Raw genomic sequence first — 24,075 nt, 5'->3', positions numbered from 1 at the left:
CAAGTGCCCACTGATGGATGATGGTAAGGTAGGGACAACCCCCCATCTCACACGCGCGCGCGTCCGCGCACACACACCCCCACACACCCCTGGGATCACGCACGCCCGTACACACGTGTATACACACACACACACACACACACACACACACACACACCGGGATCGCGCGCACACATACACGCCCGGGACCTCTCTCTCCCTCTCTCACACACACACACACACACACACACACACACACTTGCAACAGAGACAAGCGTGTGTTTATTGCCCCTGCAGCATTCAGTGCCGCACTCCGGGACAGAGGCCACACTGCACACTTCCCGCGGGCCCCTCCCTCCCGACAGGGCCGGGACCCGGGGCCGGGGTTGCGCTGAGGAGCCCCAGCCTCCCCCTTCCACTCCGCCTCCGCCTCCGCGCGCCCGATGCGCGTCACTTCCGGTCGCCGCGGGGCCCGCGCGCCCATCCGGCGCCCCATGCGCGTCACTTCCGGGCCGGCGCGGCGCGGGGACGGTGGCCGCGGGGAGCCGGGCGCGGAGGGAACGGCAGGCGCGCACGTGGCGCAGGGCAGCGGCGGGCGGGGAGCCCCGAGTTGAGGGTCCCGCACGGGCGGGGCGGGCATGGCCTTCCGGGGCGGCGGGCGCGGCGGCTTCCACCGCGGCGGCGGCAACAACCACTTCCGAGGCGGCGGCGGCGGCGGCAACTTCCGAGGCGGCGGCGGCTTCCGAGGCGGTGGTGGTGGCCGGGGCGGCTTCGGCAGGGGCGGCGGGCGCGGAGGCTTCGCCAAGGGCCAGGACTTTGGGCCCCCCGAGCACGTTGTCGGTAGGTCCCGCCCCAGGAGAGGCGGGGGGCGCGGGACAGCTGCCAGCCCCCCAGGAGGGGATCCCAGTGGGAACCCCAGGCAGGCCCGGCAGGAGGGACCCCAGGGGGGACCCAGGCAGCGCTGGCAGGGGGGACCCGGCAGGTCTAGCAAGAGCGATCCCAGGCAGGGCCAGCAGGACCACCCCCTTGCCCCCCAGCACCCCTCTCCAGGACGGACCCCAGACAGGGCCAGCAAGACCACCTCCTGCTATGATTCCCCCAAACCAACCAACCAGAGTCACATTTTCTCAGTCCCTCACTTGTCCCCGTTTTCTAGAAAACGGTGAGTCAGTTTCCATGCTTGCTGCCCAAGGGATCAGTCAGTCGTACTCAGCGAACTCCTCCGACTCCAGAGACCCTGCGTGCAGGGACCACTCGGGAGGGAAGTAGGGGAGGCCCAGAAGGACGAGACCTCACTGGAGCAGCAGTGGAATAGTGCACGGGGAGGTGGGCGGGGCAGTGGCCGCAGGGTCAGCGGGTCAGAGAGGAGAGGTTTGCTTGGGCAGAAGCAAGGGAGTGAGTGGCATTGGGGTGCTGGGAATGCAGGGGTTCCAGGTCTGAGCTCGGAGTCGGGAGGGAGAGTCAGCATGCAGGGGTGGGATCTCTTTTAGTTTGGGGAAACGGGAACAGTGTTGAGGCTCCAGACTTCTTGCCCAGGACAGAGGGATCACGGATGAAGACGGGAGGAAAAGGGGCTGGGGGGGTTGGAAAGTGGGACGAACAAGCACTGATTTGCAGAAGTGGTATTGGGAGAGAAGGAAGAAAAGCCAACTGGAGGAGTCAGGGTGTGAGGAGAGGAAATGCAGTGACGCAGGTGAACACATAACACGCTTAACCCTTCAAATGTTCCTTACGAGGTTGTCAGTACCCCAGTAGAAAGTGGCAGCGCACAGCTGGTGTGAGCTACTCTCTGTCTCGACTTCACATGTTCTTGCCGCCTTGCAGTATTGGGGGAGTTCCTGCATCCCTGTGAAGACGACATCGTGTGTAAGTGTACCACGGAAGAAAACAAGGTGCCTTACTTCAACGCTCCGGTGTACTTGGAAAACAAGGAACAAATTGGCAAAGTGGATGAGATATTCGGACAGCTCAGAGACTTTGTATCCTTTGTGATGATGCCGCCACCTAGTGACGGCCTTCAGGGTTACCATCTCATGACGTGACACTCGCTGCTTCTGTAAATTAGACGGATCCCAAGATTGGATGGTGAAGGAGAATTAAGAGGAGAATTAATTTTACTTTCATGTTTGGAAAAGATAGGGCCTAAAGAGCTGGCTTCTCTTCTGTAAGACTTTAGAAATAAAGGGCAGCTGTTCGGCACTTTGCATGGATGAGGGTGTTGGTTGCTCCAAACACAGGAGCATAGAGCCCTTGTGTCCTGTCACGCTGGCCCTTGGGGCTCAAGAGGGGCAGCCCAGCCCTGCTGCAAACACAAGATCAGAGAGCATTGGCCTGTGGGGCTCAGCGAGGGGCCAGGCCTTGCAGACTTGACGCCATGTTCAGCTGCAGCAACCACCTTAAAGACAATCAGAAATTTTGATTTCTTCTAAAATTTATTTAGATCTTGTTTTTGTTTTAGAATTATTGTATGTGCCAGGAATTGGATTATGTGTGTGCAAAGCACGCAGTCTCAGCTTCCTGCCTCACCTTTTTTTTGGTGTTGGGGGGGCGAGGGGCTCATACCAGGCAGTGCTCAGAGCTTGCTCCTGGCCTGACTGTTCAGGACATGGATCCAGCCCAGCAGGTCAGTGTAAGACGAGGGCCCTACCTGCACTGTTAGCCCTTTGGTTTATCCCTATATGCATAATCTTGTTTTTAAAACAGTATGAATTTAGAGGGCTGGAGCGATAGCACAGCGAGTAGGGCGTTTGCCTTGCAAGCGCCCATGACCAACCCGAGTTCGATTCCTCTGCCCCTCTCGGAGAGCCCGGCAAGCTACCAAGAGTATCTCGCCCGCTCGGCAAAGCCTGGCAAGCTACCCTGATGTATTCGATATGCCAAACACAGTAACAACTATCAGTAACAATTGGAGACATTACTGGGCCCACTCGAACAAATCGATGAACAACGGGAGGACAGTGACGGATGAATTTAGAAGGTTTGATGCTTCCTTTGATCTTGAGTGCTTGGTCCTTAATAAAACTAACAGTATTTTTCAGTCAAATTGTCAGAAAATATGAAGGCATCTTCATTTAAAAAACTACAGAAGGTGAGTTAAGCTTATGATCCTCGGGACCTGGGTGAGGAAGTGACGGGTTTACCTCAGCCCAATCCTGCGAGGGCACTGAGATGAACTTGGGCATCAGAGTTTTCCTCACTTCCGTTCTGTAACTGCTAGAATGTTCTCAGCGTCTATAAAACTCTTAAGGCAGCAGGGCTAAACAGATTCTAAGTCGTTATATTATAAAGCTTCTGTTATTTGGGAGAAGGCAGATGTAACAGGGTTTTGTAAATACTCAGTAACTAGTATGTGAGAAATGCAGGTTGTCCTGAGAGTGAGGATGAGGACCAGCCTGCAGGGAGTCGGCAGCTTAGGGAATCTGGGGGGGTCTCAGTCCCTGAAATGCGCAGTATCCAAGAGCGAAATGGGGAAGACGATCAGCTCAGGGTGGGTCTGCTGTGATTTGGGGGTTTGGGGACTCTTTGCTGGGTGCTGAGGAGGCCCGTGCTGTGGCCAGGTCAGACCTGGCTCCTGCATGCAGAGCCGCCCTTCTGCCCTCTCAGACTCCTACCCAGGAATGCAGTTCCTCGTATTCTGAGCACTGTGATCCTCAGGAACAGTGACTAATGGCAGGAGAAGGAGTCCAGGTTGTCGTTGGTGACCTGGGTGAGGTAAATAGAGGAAGGTGCTGGACTGAGACCGGGCTTAGCGCTATCAGAAATTTTTTTCCCAGAGAGTGCTCACTGAGCACTGTGCCTCAGTGGGCCTGCACTAGTGACATGGGATTAGGCAGTCTATGAGCAGAGCCAGCCTGGAATAGATGCTGATGCCCCTGGGAGCATCGCGGCACCTGGGCCTGGCCTTCCGTCTGGGACCTGAGGAGGAGCCCGCTGTCACAGTCGCTCCCACAGAAGGCCTGTCCTCAGTCAGCTGTGAGACCTAGGCCTTTGCTGAGGAGCTGAAGCATCGGCTTCATACACTAGCCCTGCTACTCCCAGCATCCCTCGGGATGATATGAACATCCATCGATATGAACTGAACGGGTCTGGCAGGTGGGTGGGCGCTGTGGCCCCTGACACTCCGTCACCTTCCAGTCACACGGACCGTCTCTGTTCCCCGCTAGTTCTACATAGACCCCTACAAGCTGCTGCCCTTGCAGAGGTTCCTGCCCCGGCCTCCAGGGGAGAAGGGGCCTCCCCGAGGGGGTGGCAGAGGAGGAGCTCGAGGCGGCGGTGGAGGCAGAGGCGGCAGAGGTGGGCGAGGAGGAGGTAAGCAACTCCTGGGCCGTTCTGTGAACTATTGTTATTCTCAGTTTATTTATTGGAGAGTTCGATCTGATCCTCATTCCCAGTCTATCCAGCCTGCTTTCTGGAACTTTATACCACCCTTTGGGAGGAATATTTTCTCCGTATAATCTGTTACCCTCTACAAAGCCAGCTTCCAAAATAAGCAAGAAAACATGGAAACGAGGAAGCCAGGAACCCTCTGGATGAGAGAAACAAAAAGTTGCAAGGCTCTCAGCATGTGAGCATACTGATCTCTTCGCAGCTGAGATTAAGAACGCTCCCAGCTAAAGGGTTGGCAATGGGGAAAGGGATTTTTTGGAATACTTGGACTTTAAAAAGTAGGCTACTGTAAAGACATCTCTGAAAGTCACAAATTAATATCCCTTCTCATTATCCCCTGTGTTTGCCTTTTGTATATGAGAACTTTACCATATGAGTGAGCGTGTGTACGTGTCTATGTGTTTGTGTGTGTGTGACCCTGTCTACCCTGCAGTGGTGAGGGACCAGGTTATGGGGGTTCTTTACAGGGGATTATGCCGGTGTCCCCAACCATCCCTTTCTTCTCAGGTGGTTTCCGAGGAGGCCGAGGAGGAGGAGGCTTCAGAGGAGGACGGGGGGGTGGTGGTTTTAGAGGTGAGTGGAGAAAATTCTCTTCAGTCGATTCACGTATAGAATTTGTACGAGGTCACATTTTGTGTTGGCATGTTTTGAGTCACCGAGGGAACGTCTCTGGATTGGCCCTGGGGCACCCATTCGGCCCTCAAGTTATTCCCTGGCTCTGCGCCTGGGAGCATGGGGACCGTATTGGGTGCTGGGTTCATGTCCACATCCTTGCCCGTTGCACTGTTGGCGCCTGCCCCTTCTTTTGGAACTGTTTGCTGGATCTTATGATGTCTGCTGCTGTAGCCTGACTGTTTCATAACTTTCTTCCTTTTCCCTTGGAATTTCTTTACTTAATTCTCACTTATTTTGCTGTGCTGTTAGGCAGAACATGAAAAGGCTTAATAAGAATGACAAAATGTGGTCGAGTCACTAGACATTATGAGAATGCGGATGTTGAACTGAGCAATAACTGAATTATATTTTTCTGTGTTTCTGTTTCTCTTAATTAGGGAGAGGACATTAGCGTCTTCCCAGCCAGCACAGTCTTCTGTGGGTTGGAAGCTTGTTTCCTGGTCAAGTCTTGAAGGGTCATTTATGACACGAGTGAAATGGCAGCTGCAAGCAGAGACAAGCGTCAGGCGATGTCAGACCTCAAAGGCAAATATGAGCTTTGCAGGATGCGAGGCCTGGACACTGGGTGTTTATAAGTGGACACTTCATTTGAAGCATAGTTGAATTTTTTTAATAAAATGTTTTATTCCTTTGTTTAGTGCTGTGTTTATCAAGTGAGATTAAGAAGGCTAACATCTAATGGACATTCAATAGGGAAAGCGATCTATGTGATCTTTTTGTATATTCAGGCTTTAGAAGGTGGGCTTCTGTGAAAGCACCTCTCTAAGTCACAAATTAATATCCCCTTTCACTATCCCCTGTGTTTGCTTTTTTGTTTTGTTTGCTTTTTGGGCCACACCCAGCAATGCTCAGGGGTTACTCCTGGCTCTGCACTCAAGAATGACTCCTGGCAGTGCTTGGGGGACCATATGGGATGCCAGGGATCGAACCTGGGTCGGCTGCGTGCAAGGCAAACGCCCTACTGGCTGTGCTATCACTCCAGCCCCTGCCTTTTGTATGTGAGACCATAACCACCCTTTATTTTATTTACCTTTCTGTGTGTGCCTTCAAAAATCAGTTAACAAAGTAGTTTCTTCGATTGCAGTTAATGAATTAGAAACGTTTAGTATGTGGGGCCAGTGTTATCACTGGCCCTACAGCGTGTTTGCCTTGCACGCAACTCATGTGGGTTTGATCTCTGGCACCCTATTTGGTCTCTTAAGCTCCGTTGGGAGTGATCCCTGAGGACAGCTGACTGACAAACCCCCCCCCCCCCAAAAAAAAAGAGAAAAGTTTATTATTACGAATCTAAGTTCAAGTGAGAACTAAAGTCTGAGAAATTTCTGAGGATACGTTTGATGCTTCTCATTCAATATAGATTGAATGGGTTCAACATAGTAATGAGTTTCTGTTTTACCTTTAAAAAAATTACATTTGGGGGCTGCACAAGGTGGTGCCTCAGGGCTTACCCGGCTCTGCACTCAGGAATCACTGCTGGTGGATTTGTGGGGGACCAGGTGAGTCTTGAGGGTCAAGCCGGGGTCTCACGTGAGCCAAGGACCCTGCCTGCTATTTTCTTTCTGGGTCACTATTTCCACCCATAACTTTGTCTTATATTCCTGATAGTAACTGGGTTATTTAGTTTAAATCATGTTCACATCTAGAGAGTTCAGCTTGACTGAATCTGGTGCTATGGTAAATGTCATTAAAATATTTCACGAACATTTTAATGATCACATTTTCAATCTTTGAGCTGTTACTAACATCAGAACACTGAAATTTATTTTCCCAGTGTAAATACTAAGATGTAACTTTACAGTGATAAGAATTTGAGTACTGTTACTATAAAATCTGGGGCAGATCAACCCATTTGGTTCACTTCCATTTATGCAGCTGAGAACTGAGGCAAGGGGGTTAGTCTTCCCTTCGCATTCCCTGCTAGGATGCTAGATTGCAGCCCACTCACTAACGAGCATCTTGGGCTAAAAAAAGATGGTCTGAGAATATTATAATTGTCCTCTACTTAAGGTGCTTATAACGAAGTATAGCCACTTTGATAAAGTTGATTGTTGTTTGTTCCTGTCACAGTGAAAGGCTGAGGGCCGTGGCCCGCTGCGGAGCACCAGGCAGGAGCAAGTCAAACTTCAGGGTGGGCCTTAGGAGGGGAACAAGTGGCTGAGTGACTACATGGAGCAATTGATCAATAAGCTTGTTTAGATGCAGAGCGGAGGTCCAGGGATGGGCTCCGTCTGGGAGAGCACACAGCTTGTGTTTGTGAGGTCATGGGATCTATTTCTGGCACCCCATACTACCAAGTGTGACCCCTAACCCTGCTGTTGTGAGTGGTGCAGTGTGCCTGAGTATGTGACCTGGGGGGCAGTGCTGTGGCAAAGCCACAGTGAGGAACAAAAAGGAAACCGACTTTGATGTTCTTGGAGTGGGGAGATGGCTTGAGGGTAGAGCATATACACAACCCTGAGTTGAAATCCCAGGTTCATACGGACCCCCAAAAGCACCGTCAGGCAGATCCCTGCTAGCTCCAGGGCTGCCCCAGCTGGACCCAAAGGGGTCCTGGGCTGCCTGGACTGGGGAAGCTCAAACCCTGGTAGGAATATGTTTGTAGAAGCAAAGAAACAGGTGGGCGCATCAGGTGAGGGAGAGGAAGGCTGAAGAGAGATCACCCACCTCTAATGGTTGCAATGGTTTAAGCAAAAGTACAAAGAGCTGGAAAGGGCCAACAGAAATCCCAAGTGAGCAATTTCAGAGCAGGAGGAGGGACTCTATTCCAGAGCTGAATCCAGCAGAAATCAGGTTCCTCAGCTCTGCACTAATTTTCTGAATTATATGGAGGGGGTGGTATGCATGTGGTGGTACCCTCCCTAAATAACAGGCCACTGTGTGCACCGCATGCTCAGTGGGTCAGCCTAGTTGGCTAAGCAGCTTTCCCCCGTGGTCTGGCCATTCAAATCCTTCCCTCCCTCAGACCAATTAGACATGCAACAGGAGGGCCACTGTGAAAAGGCCCTTCTTTCATTTCTCCGGATGGAAATGATTGTTTAAATGATTGCTTCTGGAAATTGCTCCCTGGCACCTCTTAGAACTTGGCTTGATTACTGAAGGCTTACAGTGAAGACGGTCTTGACCCCTTCCCTTCCAAAATGCTAGAGAATCATTCAGACAACACCTCAGGCCCCACGCCTGAGGACAGCTCGGCCTTCTCGCAGACGGAACACAGGCTCGTGGCCGCTTACTTGATCGTGGCAGGTATGGGCACCTCATTCCTCTGTTGGCACTTGGCTGGCTTTGGACAGATGCAGAAAAGCAGCTGTTCTCGCGCATGGTGGGAGAGATGTCTAGATGCCACATCACCTAGCTCTGGTGGGTCCCCGCGCCAACAGCCGCCCTTTGAGCTGACATGCTTGTGTGAAGGTGATGCTCCGGCAGGCTGTGAGGTATCAGATACAGATGTAGGCGATCAGTGCTTTGTTTCCTACAGTTACGCAGCATGTATTGTGTTTTATTGTGACACCAATGTCACAGGCTTTTTGTTTTGAGGCCACACCCAGTGATGCTCAGGAATTATTCCTGGAAGTGTTATGCGGACCATATGGGATGCCAGGGATCGAAACCGAATGGGCTGCATGCAAGCCAAGTGCCCTGCCTGCCATAGTATCACTCCAGCCCCCGTTGCAGGTTATTATTTTTTTGTTATCTTAGTAACAGCGGTGGAGTGGGGTTGAGAAGTTTCCTAAATGGCATAAAAGTCAGCCATATATTTGGCTAGTATGTTGTCAAGGTGCTTTCTTGCAAGTGGCCAACACAGGTTCGATCTCCAGCACCCTAAAGGATCCCTCAAACCCTGCAAGGAATAATCCCTGAGTGCAGAGCCAGGAGTAAGACCTGAGCATAGACAGGCATGGTCCACCTCCAAAGAAAAAAAAAATCAGATAAAAATTTTAAAAGACGACAAGCTATTTTTAAAAATCTGGTTACAAAAGGAGCAGGCATAAAAAGTGTTTCCACTTTTCTCTATCATGAACATATGTAGCAGTAGTAATATCCTAGTATCACTACTATTGCTATTTAAAACACATCAAAATCAAAACAGTGCAATGAGTCAATGCATTTTCATTAGGACTTTTACCAATAATCAATTGTAGGATAATATCGGTTTGTCCTTTCTCCCTTGCTACAGGGAACTTAGGTTTATTGGGTTACACCCATCACAGTGCTCCCGAGACAGTCCCATTCCTTTGTTTATCTGTAACCTCTTCTCTGTGCTCTCTTCCCCAACCAGTCTATCACCTTTTTCCCTAATCAGACTCTGTTAACTTATAAGGTCAGATTCTTCTGAGGACACTTGACTTGTGTTCATGAGTGAAATATTGCCTTTCTCCTCTCCTTATGTCTTTTGCATAGCTTACTTTAAAAAAAAAATGTTCTTTTTGTATAGACACAAGAAGACAGTTATTATTATGCTTTTGTAACTTGGGAGTTAATTGACTCCAAATAATATTCACTCCCAGGCATCTGCTTTCTCGACTTAAGCCTCAGTTGCCTTTAGTTCCTAGCACCCCAAAAGCAGGGTCCTTATGAGGGACTGAATGGACCAGGGCAAAGCTGTGAGCTACCCTGGCATCAAAATGAACCAAGCCAAAGCACCACAATACTTAACTGTAAGTTAAGAGCATGATCATGGACAAATTCTGTCATGATCCAAAAAGTAAAACAATGAGATTAGGTCCCTGCTAGGGTTAGGAAAGACTAATCTGGCCTGAGCACTATATTCTGAGATCTATAGCGAAATAGCCCCAGGAGAGCAATACTATAAGCTTAATGTATCTCTTACTGTGTCCATACAAAATGATTATTATTATGAATGTATGTTTGTCGGACTAAGGATAGAAGAAACACACCTATAGTTGGAATTTCAGTCTTGGGAGGGTCATCTTTCTGAATGAGAATCTGCCCTAGAAGAAGCTTCCCCTGAGGGAAGGACTTTACCTCAGTTGATTGTATGACCACACGTACATGTAATTGTTACCCCAACCCCTCTTGCTTTGGGAGATACTAAGGCTGTAAGAGTTGGCTGGGGGAACCAGAAGGAGAATGAAGTAGAAGGGGAGGCAGAGGCAGGAAGAAGTATGAAGGAGCAGGAGGAGGATGAGGGGGTTTGGGGAGGCACGCACAGAAGGAGAATGAGAGGAGAATGGAGATGGGAATGGCATAAACTGCAACTGCACCCAACCTGGCCCTTGTTCCCTCTTTTGTCCACCCATCGCCATTGGCCTCCCCGGGGTGGGGGAAGCGGTGCGAGATCACCGAATGCAAGTGATGGGGGAGAGAGCCGCCAAGGCCTTTCGCAATTTACTTTTCGAATGCACAATCAATGACACTACCTTTGAAAGTTCTCCTTTAGTATTTCATTTTAGATTTCTCATTTAGAACTTCTCTTAGAGTTTTACTCTGACAAACTTAGCAAATGAAGTAACCCCCTTCCTGCAGCGGTGGGGGGATGCAATCAGGGGCTGCTGAATCAAGGCCCTGACATACACCCACTATGGAGGGACAGGAACAAAGGGCGTGAGATGGGGGAGTGCCGGGGCTGGCTGGGGAGCAGCGAGTCAGGTGGGAAGGAGCCCTGGGGGATGGGAAGGTGCAGTTAGATCCCAGGGCTAGATGCGAGCTAGTGGATGCAGTGAGTTCATCGAGGATGACTTCCATTTTTTTTGGGGGGGGGGGGGGTGGGCGTCGCGCTGTCACAGACTGGCCAGGTGGTGAACTCAGTAAGCCAGGGAGGAGCACAGCTGGGTGTCCGGCCCAAGAAGTCCAGCAGTCCACTGGTGAACTGTCCAGTGAACGCCGGGACATGTGCGCTTGAGTTGTACAAACTCCATCTGGACAGAATCAGCCTCTACCCTCAGACAGGTGTGAAATCTCTGGGTGGACGTGCTGGGTGTTAAAGGAGACCGAGGATCAGAACGCCAAGCACCACACACACTTAATGCAAGTGAGAAGAAGGCAAGGAAGCATGGCCAAAACCAGGGGGAGGAAGGAACTGAGCCCTCATGACCCCATGATCTGTGGTCCGCAGCTGGGGGAGGAAAGCTTGCTGTTGAGCAGAGCAGAGGGAAGCAGGCATCTGCCCACGCCCATTTCCTGTGCCCTGGATGCGTGAGGTTAGGTGGCAATTTACTGCACTGTCTTTATCTGACTGGTTTGGTTTGGTTTGGTTTGGGGCCACATTTGGTGATGCTCAGGCCTTACTCCTGGCTCTGCACTCAGGATTCACTCCTGGCGGTGCTTAAGGCGCCACATGGGATGCTGAGAATTGAACACAGGTAGGCTGCATATAAGGCAAGCACCTTATTTGCTATACTTTGGTCCTTTATCTGACATCTGTAATCCTCAAACTTGCAGCTAGCCCAGAAAGATTCAATTCATTAAGCTCTTCAGAGTGTTTCTCATCTGCATGCTACAATACAGATGATTAAAAGGACAGTATGTCATTAGATCTGCTATCCTTGTATTATTCCTACACTTACACTTTATAGGAATAATAGATATTAATAACCAGTTTAATTGTGGTTCAGTCATTGATTTATATCTGCTCAAAGGGCAGAAATCAGTAGGGCCCTTAAATCTACACAGGAGGAATAGAAATACTTAAAAAATAAAGCATCACCCAATATTACGCGTAACATGAAGAAGTGCCTTGGGAACTTAGGAAGACTGTATGCTATGGGTAGGAGAAGGATTTGGGGGAAGAACTAGGCAGGAGAACACCTGGATAGGGGGAATAGGGGGATGGAGTGTTTTAAATGGGTGAAATATGAGTCTAAATGTGAAGAGCCCTTGGGGTTGGAGCAACAATACAGTTGGGAGTGTCCTTGCCTTGCACACAGCCAGCACAGTTTCCATCCTCAGCATCCCATATGATATCCAGAGCATTGCCAGGAGTAATTCTTTAGCGCAGAGCCAGTAATTCCTGAGCATCGCCAGATGTGCCTTGTCCTTCCTCCAAATAAAAAAATACGCAGAGTCCTGATATATTTGATAAGTAACTAGAAGATGGGTCATTCTTGACAAGTATGTCCATTTGCTAAGAGATATGCAAGCACTGAGAAGAGAGTAACAGTTGGGACATGCGGGTGTTTGCCCGAGACAGTGAGGAGTACTGGGAATTGGAAGGGAAGGAGACAGCGGTTAATTTTGGTTATTCTGTCAGCAGTATGAGGAGAAGAGCCTAGGACTCTGGGAGATTAGTGTGACAGGATGGTGTGACGGAAGTTTTGACCCAAGTGTCAAGATAGCAGAGAAGTTCTTCCTTAGTGGGTACTTCTGTGCACTGGTTCTTGGAAACCCTTCCCATCTCTGACAGCTGTGGGGGCTGCCCACCAGTGGTTTTCTTTACAGGGATGAGTATGGGTCTCTTTCTCTTCACGGGGATGAGCATGGGTCTCTTCTCTTCATGGGGATGAACATGAGTCTTTTTACCTTTGGTAAGGCTCCAGCTTCTCTCACCTAAAAGCTACTCACCCTCCACATTTGGGAAACTTCTGCATCTCTTATAGCATGTAGTAGATGGCAGTCAGATTAAAATTCACAGCCAGTTCGTTCAACATGTTTCATGGCAAACAAACCCAAAGACATTCTTTTTGTTGTTGTTAAGCTCTTGTGCATTAAGTTGTGTGTGTGTGTGTGTATGTGTGTGTCTGTTCTCAGGTGTGATAAGTATCCTGAGCAACATAGTGGTCCTGGGCATCTTCATTAAGTACAAGGAGCTTCAGACGCGCACAAACGCCATCATCATTAACCTGGCCTTCACTGACATTGGGGTCAGCAGCATCGGCTACCCCATGTCTGCTGCCTCTGATCTGCATGGGAGCTGGAGATTTGGATATGCCGGATGTCAGGTAGAGAAGATGAAATACACAATAAAGCTGATGGTGGAGATGTAAATTTTAATGTCTAAAAAATAACCTCCAGGGCTTCAGTGTAATAAGATGAGGTATGTGGTAGACAAGGTGTTGTTATTGAACATAGCGCTAGGAGTGACTGTATATACCCTTCATTCAGAGACCTGATATCGGACCAGAGGGGTAGTGGCGAGGATGAGTCTGCCTTCACGCAGCCCACGCCGGTTATATCCCTAGAACCACATGAAGTCCCCCTGGCCTTGCTAGGTGTCACCCTGAGTAGAGCTAGGAGGAAGACCTGAGCACCTTTCCACTTTGCTTTGTGATTTTTTTGTGACCTGGATAAGACCTAGGTCTCCTCCATAAAAGGCAAGCTCTTCCCACTAAACCATACCCCAAGCCCTTCTTTTTCATATGGGGGTAGGAGGAAGGCGCTTGGGTCACACTCAGCAGAACTCAAGTCCACTCCTGACTCTGTGCTCGGGAGTCTCTCCCGGCAGTGCTCGGGGGACCATTTGTGGTCCCAGGGATCCAACTGTGCTCAACCTCATGCAAGGCAAGTGCCTTAAAACCTTGCACTCTGTCTCCTGCTCTAGTCCTCACAAGTATATGTGTATATATACATATATGTCACTGTCACTGTCCTCCCGTTGTTCATCAATTTGCTCGAGTGGGCCCAGTAACATGTCCATTGGAGACTTTGTTGTTACTGTGTTTGGCATATCGAATACATCACGGGGAGCTTGCCAGGCACTCCGAGAGGGGCGGATAAACATTATATATATTCATAGGGGCCGTCTCTGAACAAACAAGGTACCAGGGCTCAAACTTAGAGCTGAGCACAAGCAAAGCACATGCTCCACTTTAGCTGCAGCCCTGGCCTAAGCTACATTCATTTTAACTGCCACGTAACATTCCATTTTACTATCATATCCCTACATAGGTATTAACTGTTGAGTATTTGTTTGTAATGATCATTGGTCACAAGTAGCCCAATAACAAGTAACAAATGTACTCACACATGATACACATGTTCTCATACATGATACTTTTTTTAATGTATGAGTGAGACATTAGGCCACAAATCATAGAAATATATATATATGTGTACATATATATGTATGTATGTATACACACACACACACACACACACACACACCTCTCAGAGAGCCCGGCAAGCTACCAAGAGTATCCTGCCTGCACAGGCAGAGCCTGGCAAGCTCCAGGCAAGTATTCAATATGCCAAAAACAGTAACAATAGCAGGTCTCATTCCCCTGACTCTGAAAGAGCCTCCAATCATTGGGAAAGATGTGTAAGGAGAGGTTGCTAAAATCTCAGGACTGGGAGGAATAGAGATGTTACTGCCACCCGCTCAAGTAAATCGACGAACAATGGGATGACAGTGATATGGTGAATGTAGGAGTACTGCTATGTATTCAGCCACTGATTAAGTTGACTGAAGCAGGCAATGAACTCCACATTACTTATTTTTTAAAAAAAATTTTTAATTGAATATTTGTGAGATAGACCATTACAAAGCTGTTCATGATTGGATTTCAGTCATACAGTAATCCAGCACCCATCCCTCCATCATGTACATTTCCCACCACCAATGTCCCCTGTTTCCCCACCACCATCCCCCAATACCCCACCCCTCACCCCCAGCCTCTCTCTATGGGAGGCACTTTCCTTCTTGCTCTTTCTCTTTGTTTCCTTTCATGCATTATGGTTTGCAACACAGGTAATAAGAGGTCATCGTGTTTGTTCAGGGCATTCAGTATTTTTATCGGGACAGTAAGGCTGGAATAGTTTTTTAACTGGGTGGCAGCTTTGGGCTGTGGGTATGACTGCCGAGGCTTCCTGAAGTACAGGGAGGTGGGGCAGGTAGCCCTGCCTGACCCGAGAAAACCTGGAGATTTCAGTCATAAAACCTGCAGACCTGAATTTTCAGCAGATTATGGCTCGATGAGTCTGTCCTGAGATGGTGGAGTCAGGCTGGGGGTATGACAGCAATTTTGGGTTGACACAGAATACTCCTGTGAATAACTGCAGACAGCACCAGCTAACTGAAGAGGCAACTGCTCCTTTTCCTTCTGTTTTTGTTTTTGGGTCACACCTGGCCGTGCTCAGGTTTTACTTCTGACTGTGCACTCAGGAATTATTCCTGGAGTGACTCAGGGTACTATATGGGGTGCCAGGGACTGAACCTGGGTTTGCCATGTGCAAGGCAAGCACCCTACCCACTGAATTCTCTCTCCAGCCTCGTGCCTTGAGTTCTTGAGGTTTTTTTTTGGTTTTATTTATTTATTTATTTATTTATTTATTTTTGAGTCTAACACTTTTATATATCTTTAAAACTACAATGAGACAAACATGTTTATAGTGCATTTTTATTTTTTTTCCTTTTTTTTTATTTATTTATTGAATCACTGTGGGAAAGGTTACAAAGCTTTCAGGTTTATGGCTCAGTAATGCAAATATCAAACACATTTCCCTTTACCAATACTTATTTTTTACCATGAAGAACCCCAATAAAACCCCACCCCCCGCCCCTCCCCGTCCCTGTGAGGCAGATGAATTCTAGTTAACACTCTATCTGCTTTGATTAGATTCATTGTTTCAATAAAAGATTCACCACTATTATTTAGAGTTTACCCCCCCCCCCCAAATCAGACATGCTGAAAAAGCATTGTGAAGTGATTTGCTTTCTACAGCTGGGTTAAAGAATTAAATGTTGGTTTTGGATTTCTGCTATTTTACCTATTGACCCTGGAAGTATTTCTACTGAAAGTCAGATAGTTAAGAAACTGGTTTCTGTGTTCTGGAGTCGTGGCCGTGCTGGAGAGTCGCTCGCGGGGGGCAACCGGTGGCCTCGGTAGGGCGTGAAGGGCGGAGCGAAACGCCCCCCTTCCCATGAGGTTTTAGTCGCCCCCACACTCCCGGCTCATACCTGCTGTCCACAAGGCTCCCATGTGGCCGCCATCTTTCTTTCCAGAGAGGAGAGGGCGAATGGGGCAACACCCTTTCCCCTCCGGCAGACTTGATGGGCTGGATCAACGCATAGTCCGTTCACTTTTCTGCTCCAAGCTGCTGGGTTCTGCATTAAGTCCTTGTGCTTCTGGGGCTGTGGCCGTGCTGGAGAGCCGCTCGCGGGGGGCGACTTGTGACCTCGGTAGGGCGTGAAGGACGGACCGGAACGCCCCCCTTCCCATGAGGTTTTAGTCACCCCCACTCCCCCGGCTCATACCTGCTGTCCACAGGCTCCCATGTGGCCGCCATCTTTCTTTCCAGAGAGGAGAGGGCGAATGGGGCAACACCCTTTCCCCTCCGGCAGACTTGATGGCCTGGGTCAACGCATAGTCCGTTCACTTTTCTGCTCCAAGCTGCTGGGTTCTGCATTAAGTCCTTGGGCTTCTGGGGCCGTGGCTGTGCTGGAGAGCCGCTCATGGGGGGTGACTGGTGACCTCGGTAGGGCGTGAAGGACGGACCGGAACGCTCCCCTTCCCATGAGGTTTTAGTCGCCCCCACACCCCCGGCTCATACCTGCTGTCCACAAGGCTCCCATGTGGCCGCCATCTTTCTTTCCAGAGGGAGGAGGGCGGAAGGGAGCAACACCCTTTCCCCTCTGGGCAGACTTGATGGCCTGGATTAATGCATAGTCCTTTCACTTTTCTGCTCCAAGCTGCTGGGTTCTGCATTAAGTCCTTGTGCTTCTGGGGCTGTGGCCGTGCTGGAGAGCCGCTCGTGGGGGGCAGCTGGTGACCTCGGTAGGGCGTGAAGGACGGACCGGAACGCCCCCCTTCCCATGAGGTTTTAGTCGCCCCCACACCCCCGGCTCATACCTGCTGTCCACAAGGCTCCCATGCGGCCGCCATCCTTCTTTCCAGAGAAGAGAGGGCGAATGGGGCAACACCCTTTCCCCTCCGGCAGACTTGATGGCCTGGATTAATGCATAGTCCTTTCACTTTTCTGCTCTAAGCTGCTGGGTTCTGCATTAAGTCCTTGTGTTTCTGGGGCTGTGGCCGTGCTCCAAACTTAACTCTGACTTTCAGGGAGAAAGATTGGGTGGTTTACTTCTCATTGATCACTTTGTATATAGAGAGATGTCGCGCAGCCGCGTAAGCGGCCGCGCGGTTTTGAGAAAAAGTCCTCGTTCCCGCATACTCGAGCTTTGTTTGTAGAGGCTTCTGGTCACCGGGGTTCCATCTGGGGGAGGTGGGATGCGGCACCTACTCCATCTGGAACTTGCGGGTGATCTCGGCTCTTTTTGGAACCTGTTTTTTCTTTTTTTTTTCCCTCCGGGATCCCGCACCCTCCATGTGTTTTTTCTCTTATGCTGAACGCTTCAAAGATGGCGCTGGGGGGCGGACTGTGGGCGTGACTTCCGGAATCAGAGGTTACCTGGGAGGTGTAGTCCGGCAGATTTGAGAAAAAGTCCTCGTTCCCGCATACTCGAGCTATGTTTGTAGAGGCTTCTGGTCACCGGGGTTCCATCTGGGGGAGGTGGGATGCGGCACCTACTCCATCTGGAACTTGCGGGTGATCTCGGCTCTTTTTGGAACCTGTTTTTTCTTTTTTTTTTCCCTCCGGGATCCCGCACCCTCCATGTGTTTTTTCTCTTATCTATAGTGCATTTTTAAATTGTTAAATAAATTCACATCATTGTGAATAATTGCCATTTTCAGTATCATTAATTGGTTATATTTTCACAGTAGCAAGTATTCTACCAATACAATTATGTCATTCTCGTTATAACTATCTTTTATTTATTTATCTATTTATTTTAAAATAATTTTTTATTAGTGAATCACCGTGAGGTACTGTTAGAAACTTAAAACGTTTGTGTTTGTGTTTCAGTCATACAATGATCGGTTACCCATCCCTCCACCAGTGCCCATTCTCCACCACCAATGATCTCATTATACTTCCCACCCACCCCCTCCACCTCCCCCTCCCCACCCTGCCTTTGTGGCAGGGCATTCCTTTTTGTTTTCTCTTTCCTTTTGGGTATTGTGGTTTGCAATAGAGATATTGAGTGGCCATTGTCTTCTGTCTATAGTCTATTTTTGGCAACTCCCAACCTGAGTGGGTCCTCCCAGCACCCAAATTATTTGGTTTTAATTAAGTTCAAAAAAAGGTTTTTTCACCCAATAAGAGAGAGAGAACAAAAGGAAATGCCCTGTCACAGAGGCAGGGTGGGATGGGGGGATGGGGTGTGGGAGGGATACTGGGATCCGTGGTGGTGGGAAATGGGCACTGGTGGAGGGATGGATATTTGATCATTGTATAATTGAAACCCAAGCACAAAAATGTGTAAGTCTGCAACTGTACCTCATGATGTCTCACTATTAAAAATTAAAGAAGGTTTTTCCCCCATAAATCAGTTCTAATATAATGAAAAGTGCATTTTGTATATTAGCAAAATGAAATCATTCAGTGCATTCAAAATATATCTAACAATAGAGCAGAGGAAAATGTTTCTTGGGGAGGAGGCTTAGGATGGCAGATTCCTCCCAATTTTGGTTTTCAGGTTTATGCTGGGCTGAATATCTTTTTTGGAATGGCGAGTATTGGCTTGCTCACCCTCGTGGCGGTGGACAGATACCTGACCCTCTGCCATCCTGACACAGGTACCGGTGCTTCTCTTACAACAGCTTTCCCAATGAACCCGTGTGTTGTCCCGGCACCATCCCACATTCTTTCACCTTGAAACACGAACAGGCTTGCCTGCTGTCAGTCTCTCCCCTCTATGATCTTCCTTCAGAAGCTTCAGTGCGTTTCTGCTCCACGTCAAATCAGACCCCAAATTCCAAGACCTTGTAAGATCTATCCTGGTCAGCTGTCCAGCATTGACTGGGCTTCCCCACTTCGGGGATAGATGTTGACCTCCCAAGGCCTGGGGAGCCTCTCCATATTGACCCTCTGGCTTGTCCATCTCCCCTACCCTCTTCCAGAATGTAAACTCATGGGTGAGTGATGGAAGTGCTCTGTAAGGAACCAACTAGGAAACAGTGATGCTGCAAAGTGCTAGTATGTATCCTATGTTCTTCACAGGACGGAGCATGACCACCAACTCTTATGTCGGCCTGATTCTGGGTGCCTGGATCAACGGCTTCTTCTGGGCACTGATGCCCATCTTGGGATGGGCAAGTTATGCCCCGGACCCTACGGGGGCCACCTGTACCATAAACTGGCGGAAGAATGATATGTAAGGATGTGTTCACGCCCTAGAACCAAGTGCTCCTAGTGGGGACTTTCTCACTGTCTCAGATAAGATCAGATTAAATCTGTCCTACGGCCACACTGAGGCCCAAGTCACTGCCCACTGTCATCCACGCACACCTGGTGATAAAGCATCTTCTATGACTTACGCCGCAAAAGTTAGTCACTGCAAAGAGCTGGTTACTGACGCTCCTCCTTTCTGGGCTGGGGGAAGAGGATAATTCAGTTCATTAAAAGAAGCTAAAGACTAACCAGAAAAACAAACAAGAAGCTTCTAAATCTCAGTCTGAAAAATCTTCTGTAAAGGGGTGAGAAGGACATGAGTGCTTCACACTATCTTTGGTGCAGTGTTTTCATTCTGGGAAGATTTCATTGATAGCGTGTCTATGATGCAGCAAAGAAGTGAGTGTGGTTCTAATAAAACTTTATTTACAAAGACAGGGGGCAGGCAGGGTTTGGCCTGTAAGCCACAAATGGCCAGTCTCTACTGTAGGACAGAACTAACACTTCCTCAGCTACTTCCTATCCATTGGCTGGAGCAGAGTGGGATTATTCCCACCTTCATGTCCCTTATACAGAGCACTGCGTAAGTAGTCATGAATCCCTCTCCCTGTTCCAGATCTTTTGTTTCTTACACGATGACAGTTGTGGCTGTGAATTTCATCATGCCCCTGACTGTGATGGCGTACTGCTATTATCACGTGATCCGTTCTATGCACAATGGCCCAGGGCACCTGGATGGGGACTGGTCAAGTCAGGTAGATGTGACCAAGGTGAGACATTCGGATGCTTTTCTCTGGACCCCCAGTCCACACTCTCTGGCTCTTTCCTCTGATGTTCGTGCCCGTTGTTCTGAGCCATGGGCCAGCCTATGTGGGAAGCGTCTATTTGCCATTACCTCCTGATTTCCTTCTGTGAACACTGAGAATCTCTCTTTTTAACACTGACCCTTCCTCTTCCAGCCTTTCTCTGTCCTGTTTTACCAGTACGTCACCATTTGGTTAGCTGAAGAACCATTTTTGTTGTTGTTGTTGAACCACACCCAGCTGAGCTCGGGGATCTTGGGGGACCATATGGGAAGCTGGGATCAATCCCATGCTGGCCTCTTGCAGGGCGAGCATCCTGCCACTATACTTACTGAACGGTCAGCTTTACCACCGTTGTGGTGGTCTCCAGTTCACTATCAGTGATCACCCGGGGGGCTCCGCGACTGTGGTTTTAAACCATGACTTTCCCTCTTGTGGTCGACATTTCATTAGTTTCTCTTTCCACTTTCCTCCCTCAACTCCCCTCCTTTCTTGGTAATTTTGTTTGTTCATGGTTCTGTGTGCCGGTGGCTAATTTCTAAAGTCTCCAGTGCCAGTGTAACCTTTCTTTCATTTCTCAGTGCCTCAAGCTGACCCACTGTCTTCTCGGTGCTACGCGGCTGTTCTCCAGACGCCCTTCCCACGACGAGTCAGCCTCCTGGCCCTCCTGGGCAGCCTAGTCCCGGGCTGGCAAAGCCGAGGGCCTCTCTCCGGTGTCTTCTTCTCTTGGTTTAACTCCTTTTTGCTTGATATTTTCTTTCTCATCTTTCTTTCTCACACCGAGGTCTGTGTTTGCAGAGATGACAGTGAGAGTTCTCATAAACTTGGGGGTTTGTGTCTCTTTAAACCTCTTTCTCATCATTTCATTGGGCAATCAGGGGAGAGCTCCGTAAAAGCTATGTATCTTCATCTAAACAAATGCAGGGGCATTCCTTTAGAAAGCTGTCTGAGGAGGAGGACCAATAGCACAGCGGGGAGGGCATTTTGACTTTGCCCACTGGGTTCACCCCCCGCAATCCCATAGGGCTCCCCAAGCACCCAGGAGTAATCTTGAGTGCAGAACCAGGAGTAACCCCTGAGGATCACCAGGTGTGACCCAACCCCCCCAAAAAAAGAGAAATAGAAAAAGAAAGAAAGAAGAAAGAAAGCTATCTTTGTATATTTGATCCCCAGCACCCCAGATGGTTCCCTGAGCACCACCAGGAGTGATCCCTGAGCACAGAGTCAGAAGTAAGCCCTGAGCACTGCCAGGTGTGGCCCCTAAAACAAAACAAAACAAAACAAAACAAAACAAACAAGCTACCTGGCTGCTGTCAGTCTGAGGGCCCCCTGCTGGGGTCAGGAGCTCCCTGGAAGGGTTTTACCTTTCCAGTTGGGTCCCAAGCACAAGACAGCTTCTGTTTGCTAAGTAGGTAGGTTGCCGGAAGCTGCCTGGGCCAGGAGTGGGTTTCTCTCTGTCCCTCCTCGAAGGTGGGGGTGGGGGGTTCTGCCCCAGCACTGCACAGCCAACAGGCATTCTCCAAGTCTGTGCGCCTGTGAGGCAAGCCTGCAGAGGACCCCAAGCACAGAAGCGAAGTTTAATGAAAAAAGAAAAAGAAAACCCCAAATCCACCTTTCCTTTGTCTCGTCAGCCACACTAACTTCCTCGAATTCTCCCCTAGCTCAGCCTCCCGGGCAAACCTCGGTTTCTCTCACAGATGTCGGTGATAATGATCCTCGCCTTCCTGGCAGCCTGGACACCATATTCCATCGTGTGCTTCTGGGCTTCTTTTGGGGACCCGAAGAAGATCCCCCCCTCGATGGCCATCATAGCGCCGCTATTTGCCAAGTCTTCCACCTTCTACAACCCCTGCATTTATGCGGTTGCCAATAAAAAGTAAGTACCACCTGGAACCCTTCAGGACTCGGAAACGGACACAGAATGATGACAAGGGGGTGAAGAATGTGTCAAGACTATGTGGGAGCAAGTGGTATGCATCACTTGGTCGAGCACAGGGGCTCCTCACAGGAGGGCAGCCCCCACCCCCTCCCACCCCTCCAAGCCCAAGTCCTACCAGCAGGGTTTCCCCAGGGTCCATTTCATCTGGACAGTCCCCATGCAGAAATGCCTCAGGAAGCTTATTGGTGGACAAAGGTTTGTCATCCCATATATATACAGACTATATACAGAACTGGCTTTCCAAAATAAATAAATGAGGGGCTGGAGAGATAGTGGCGTGGGGGGGGGGGGAAGTGCACTGCTTTGCTTGTCGCCCACTCAGGTTCTGCCCCAGGCACTGTCACAAGGGATCCCTGAGCTCTGCTGTATGGGGCCCAAAGGGGTGGGAGTTAGAGGGGTGTGGAGAGAGAGAGAGAGGACACATTACATATTACTATTAGAGAATATGGTGGTCCAGGAAGGCAGAAAGTGCCTAGGCGGGTGACCTAGTTGTACACTCAGCAGAGGAAGGTCTTGTCATTCAAACAGGAGCGGAAGACTCAGTGCTGGCCTGAGGGGCCTCAGGTGCTGGAGACTTTGGGTGGTGAGAGCCCTTCCCAGCCCTGCTGACACTCAGCAAGGTCTTCCTTCTGCTCCCCAGTGAGGCTCAAGCTCCTTCATTTCTTGTTACTGCTGAAAGATGGAAAAAAACAGTCTACTGTGGTAGATATTTGAGCAGAGGTGAAGTCATTTGCTCCTGGAAGGAAATACTGCTTCTAGCAAAATCTTGATATGTAAGTTGAGCTGTATGTCAGATAGAGGAAGGAACATGCAGTGCTTCAGACCAAATAATCCACATTTCGTTTAGAGTTCATTGGTGTCTCTTTGGGAAGGATAGCCTGGAATCCGTGACATTGATGTCGTCGCTCTGAATAAATTATTGCAAGTGCCATTAGAGTGGCTTTGAAAGGACCCTAAGTGGCCCAGCCTCGCCAGGATCTCCCCTGGCTTTGCTCAAGGGCTCACAGCTGGTCTTTCGCTGCACCCTAGTCTTCAGCTGTTTATAAATGTCCTCCAGCCGCGTGTTAGAGCTGATGTAGGAAGCAGCTCAGGGTGGCCCCTGAGCCAGATTTCTGCTACGACCACGGGCCTACCTTGACCATATTCAGAAGCATTTGCAAAGTTCCAAGTCACGACTGGATCTGGCCACGTTTCCTGTTTTTCTTTTAGGTTTCGGAGGGCGATGTTCGCCATGCTCACATGCCAGACCCCCCAGGTGATGCCTGCGACAAGCATTTTACCAATGGATGGAGCTCAAAGTCCACAGCTTCTGGAACAAACTGAAATGAGAGCGGAGGTGTACCTTAACGTGGCAATCTGTTGACCTTTCTGTTTGGGGGCGAGGAGGGCTATGGCCTCATTTACCCAGCATTGCCCTGGGGCCTTTCCAGGCAGTGGACTCAGGATCTCTTGCACACTGCAGCATTTCGAACCCTCTCCTAGGCCCTAAGAGACAGATGAATCCTGTTAGACTCAGCTCCAGGCGGCTCGTGGTGTTGTCTCTGCACGAGCCTCTGTGCTAGTCCTTGTCTTATATATAAACTGATTTCCTTGGGTGAATCCAGGCCCATGACATTGACATTCCGCCTCCTTGTCCCTACCCATGCTTGGACATGGCACACACTGATGGCCCACTAGATCAGCCGCTATTTTAAGTAACAATGGTTACTTGGCTTTTATAAATAATCATGGAAATAAATGACTGGACACCCCACTGGAAGGGCACTGAGCTGATGAAAATGTTCCACGTAACTATTTACTGATGCACAAATAAAAACACACCCTTGAAGGAGACTAGAACATAGCTCGGATTCGAGGTCTGTGCTCATGTGTGCAAGGGCCCAAGTTTGCCAGTGAAGCCCTCTACTGTCCAGCCTGGGCACTTGCCTAGCCAGGAGTGACCCTGAGCCCCCAAGAACGACCTGAGGGGGTGTCTACACCCCAAAGCCAGTAAACATTCAGTACCATTGTTTCTAAATCACAAGTCAATGTTCATATATTTTCACACATGGATATAATTTCTGTGTGCACTTTTCACTTTGTATATTTAAATCCCCTTTTTTCCCCCATACACATTTCCCTGTGTTCATTACAGGGATTAAGATTTCCTTTAATTTTATGGTGGTGAGG

At 49.4% G+C, this 24,075-nt stretch overlaps 2 protein-coding genes across 2 annotated transcripts; both read left to right on the top strand.

Moving 5' to 3' along the window:
* The first annotated feature begins 573 nt into the window (after nt 1–573).
* On the top strand, nt 574–5,673 carry GAR1 (GAR1 ribonucleoprotein). The gene is made up of 6 exons (XM_056116899.1): nt 574–819; nt 1,804–1,958; nt 3,008–3,067; nt 4,143–4,287; nt 4,873–4,938; nt 5,418–5,673. Exons 1-6 carry the CDS (start codon nt 618–620, stop codon nt 5,429–5,431), a joined length of 642 nt encoding a protein of 213 aa, XP_055972874.1. The 5' UTR covers nt 574–617; the 3' UTR covers nt 5,432–5,673.
* Nucleotides 5,674–8,177: 2,504 nt separating this feature from the next.
* Nucleotides 8,178–23,269, top strand: RRH (retinal pigment epithelium-derived rhodopsin homolog). The gene is made up of 7 exons (XM_056116645.1): nt 8,178–8,283; nt 12,745–12,935; nt 18,470–18,569; nt 18,994–19,147; nt 19,781–19,934; nt 21,665–21,843; nt 23,116–23,269. Exons 1-7 carry the CDS (start codon nt 8,178–8,180, stop codon nt 23,267–23,269), a joined length of 1,038 nt encoding a protein of 345 aa, XP_055972620.1.
* Nucleotides 23,270–24,075: the final 806 nt, after the last annotated feature.

This window comes from Sorex fumeus, unplaced genomic scaffold (assembly GCF_029834395.1).
Source record: "Sorex fumeus unplaced genomic scaffold, SorFum_2.1 ptg000033l, whole genome shotgun sequence".
NCBI lineage: Eukaryota > Metazoa > Chordata > Mammalia > Eulipotyphla > Soricidae > Sorex > Sorex fumeus.
Note: the sequence above shows the minus strand (reverse complement) of the source record. Positions and strands in the feature narration are given on the sequence as shown.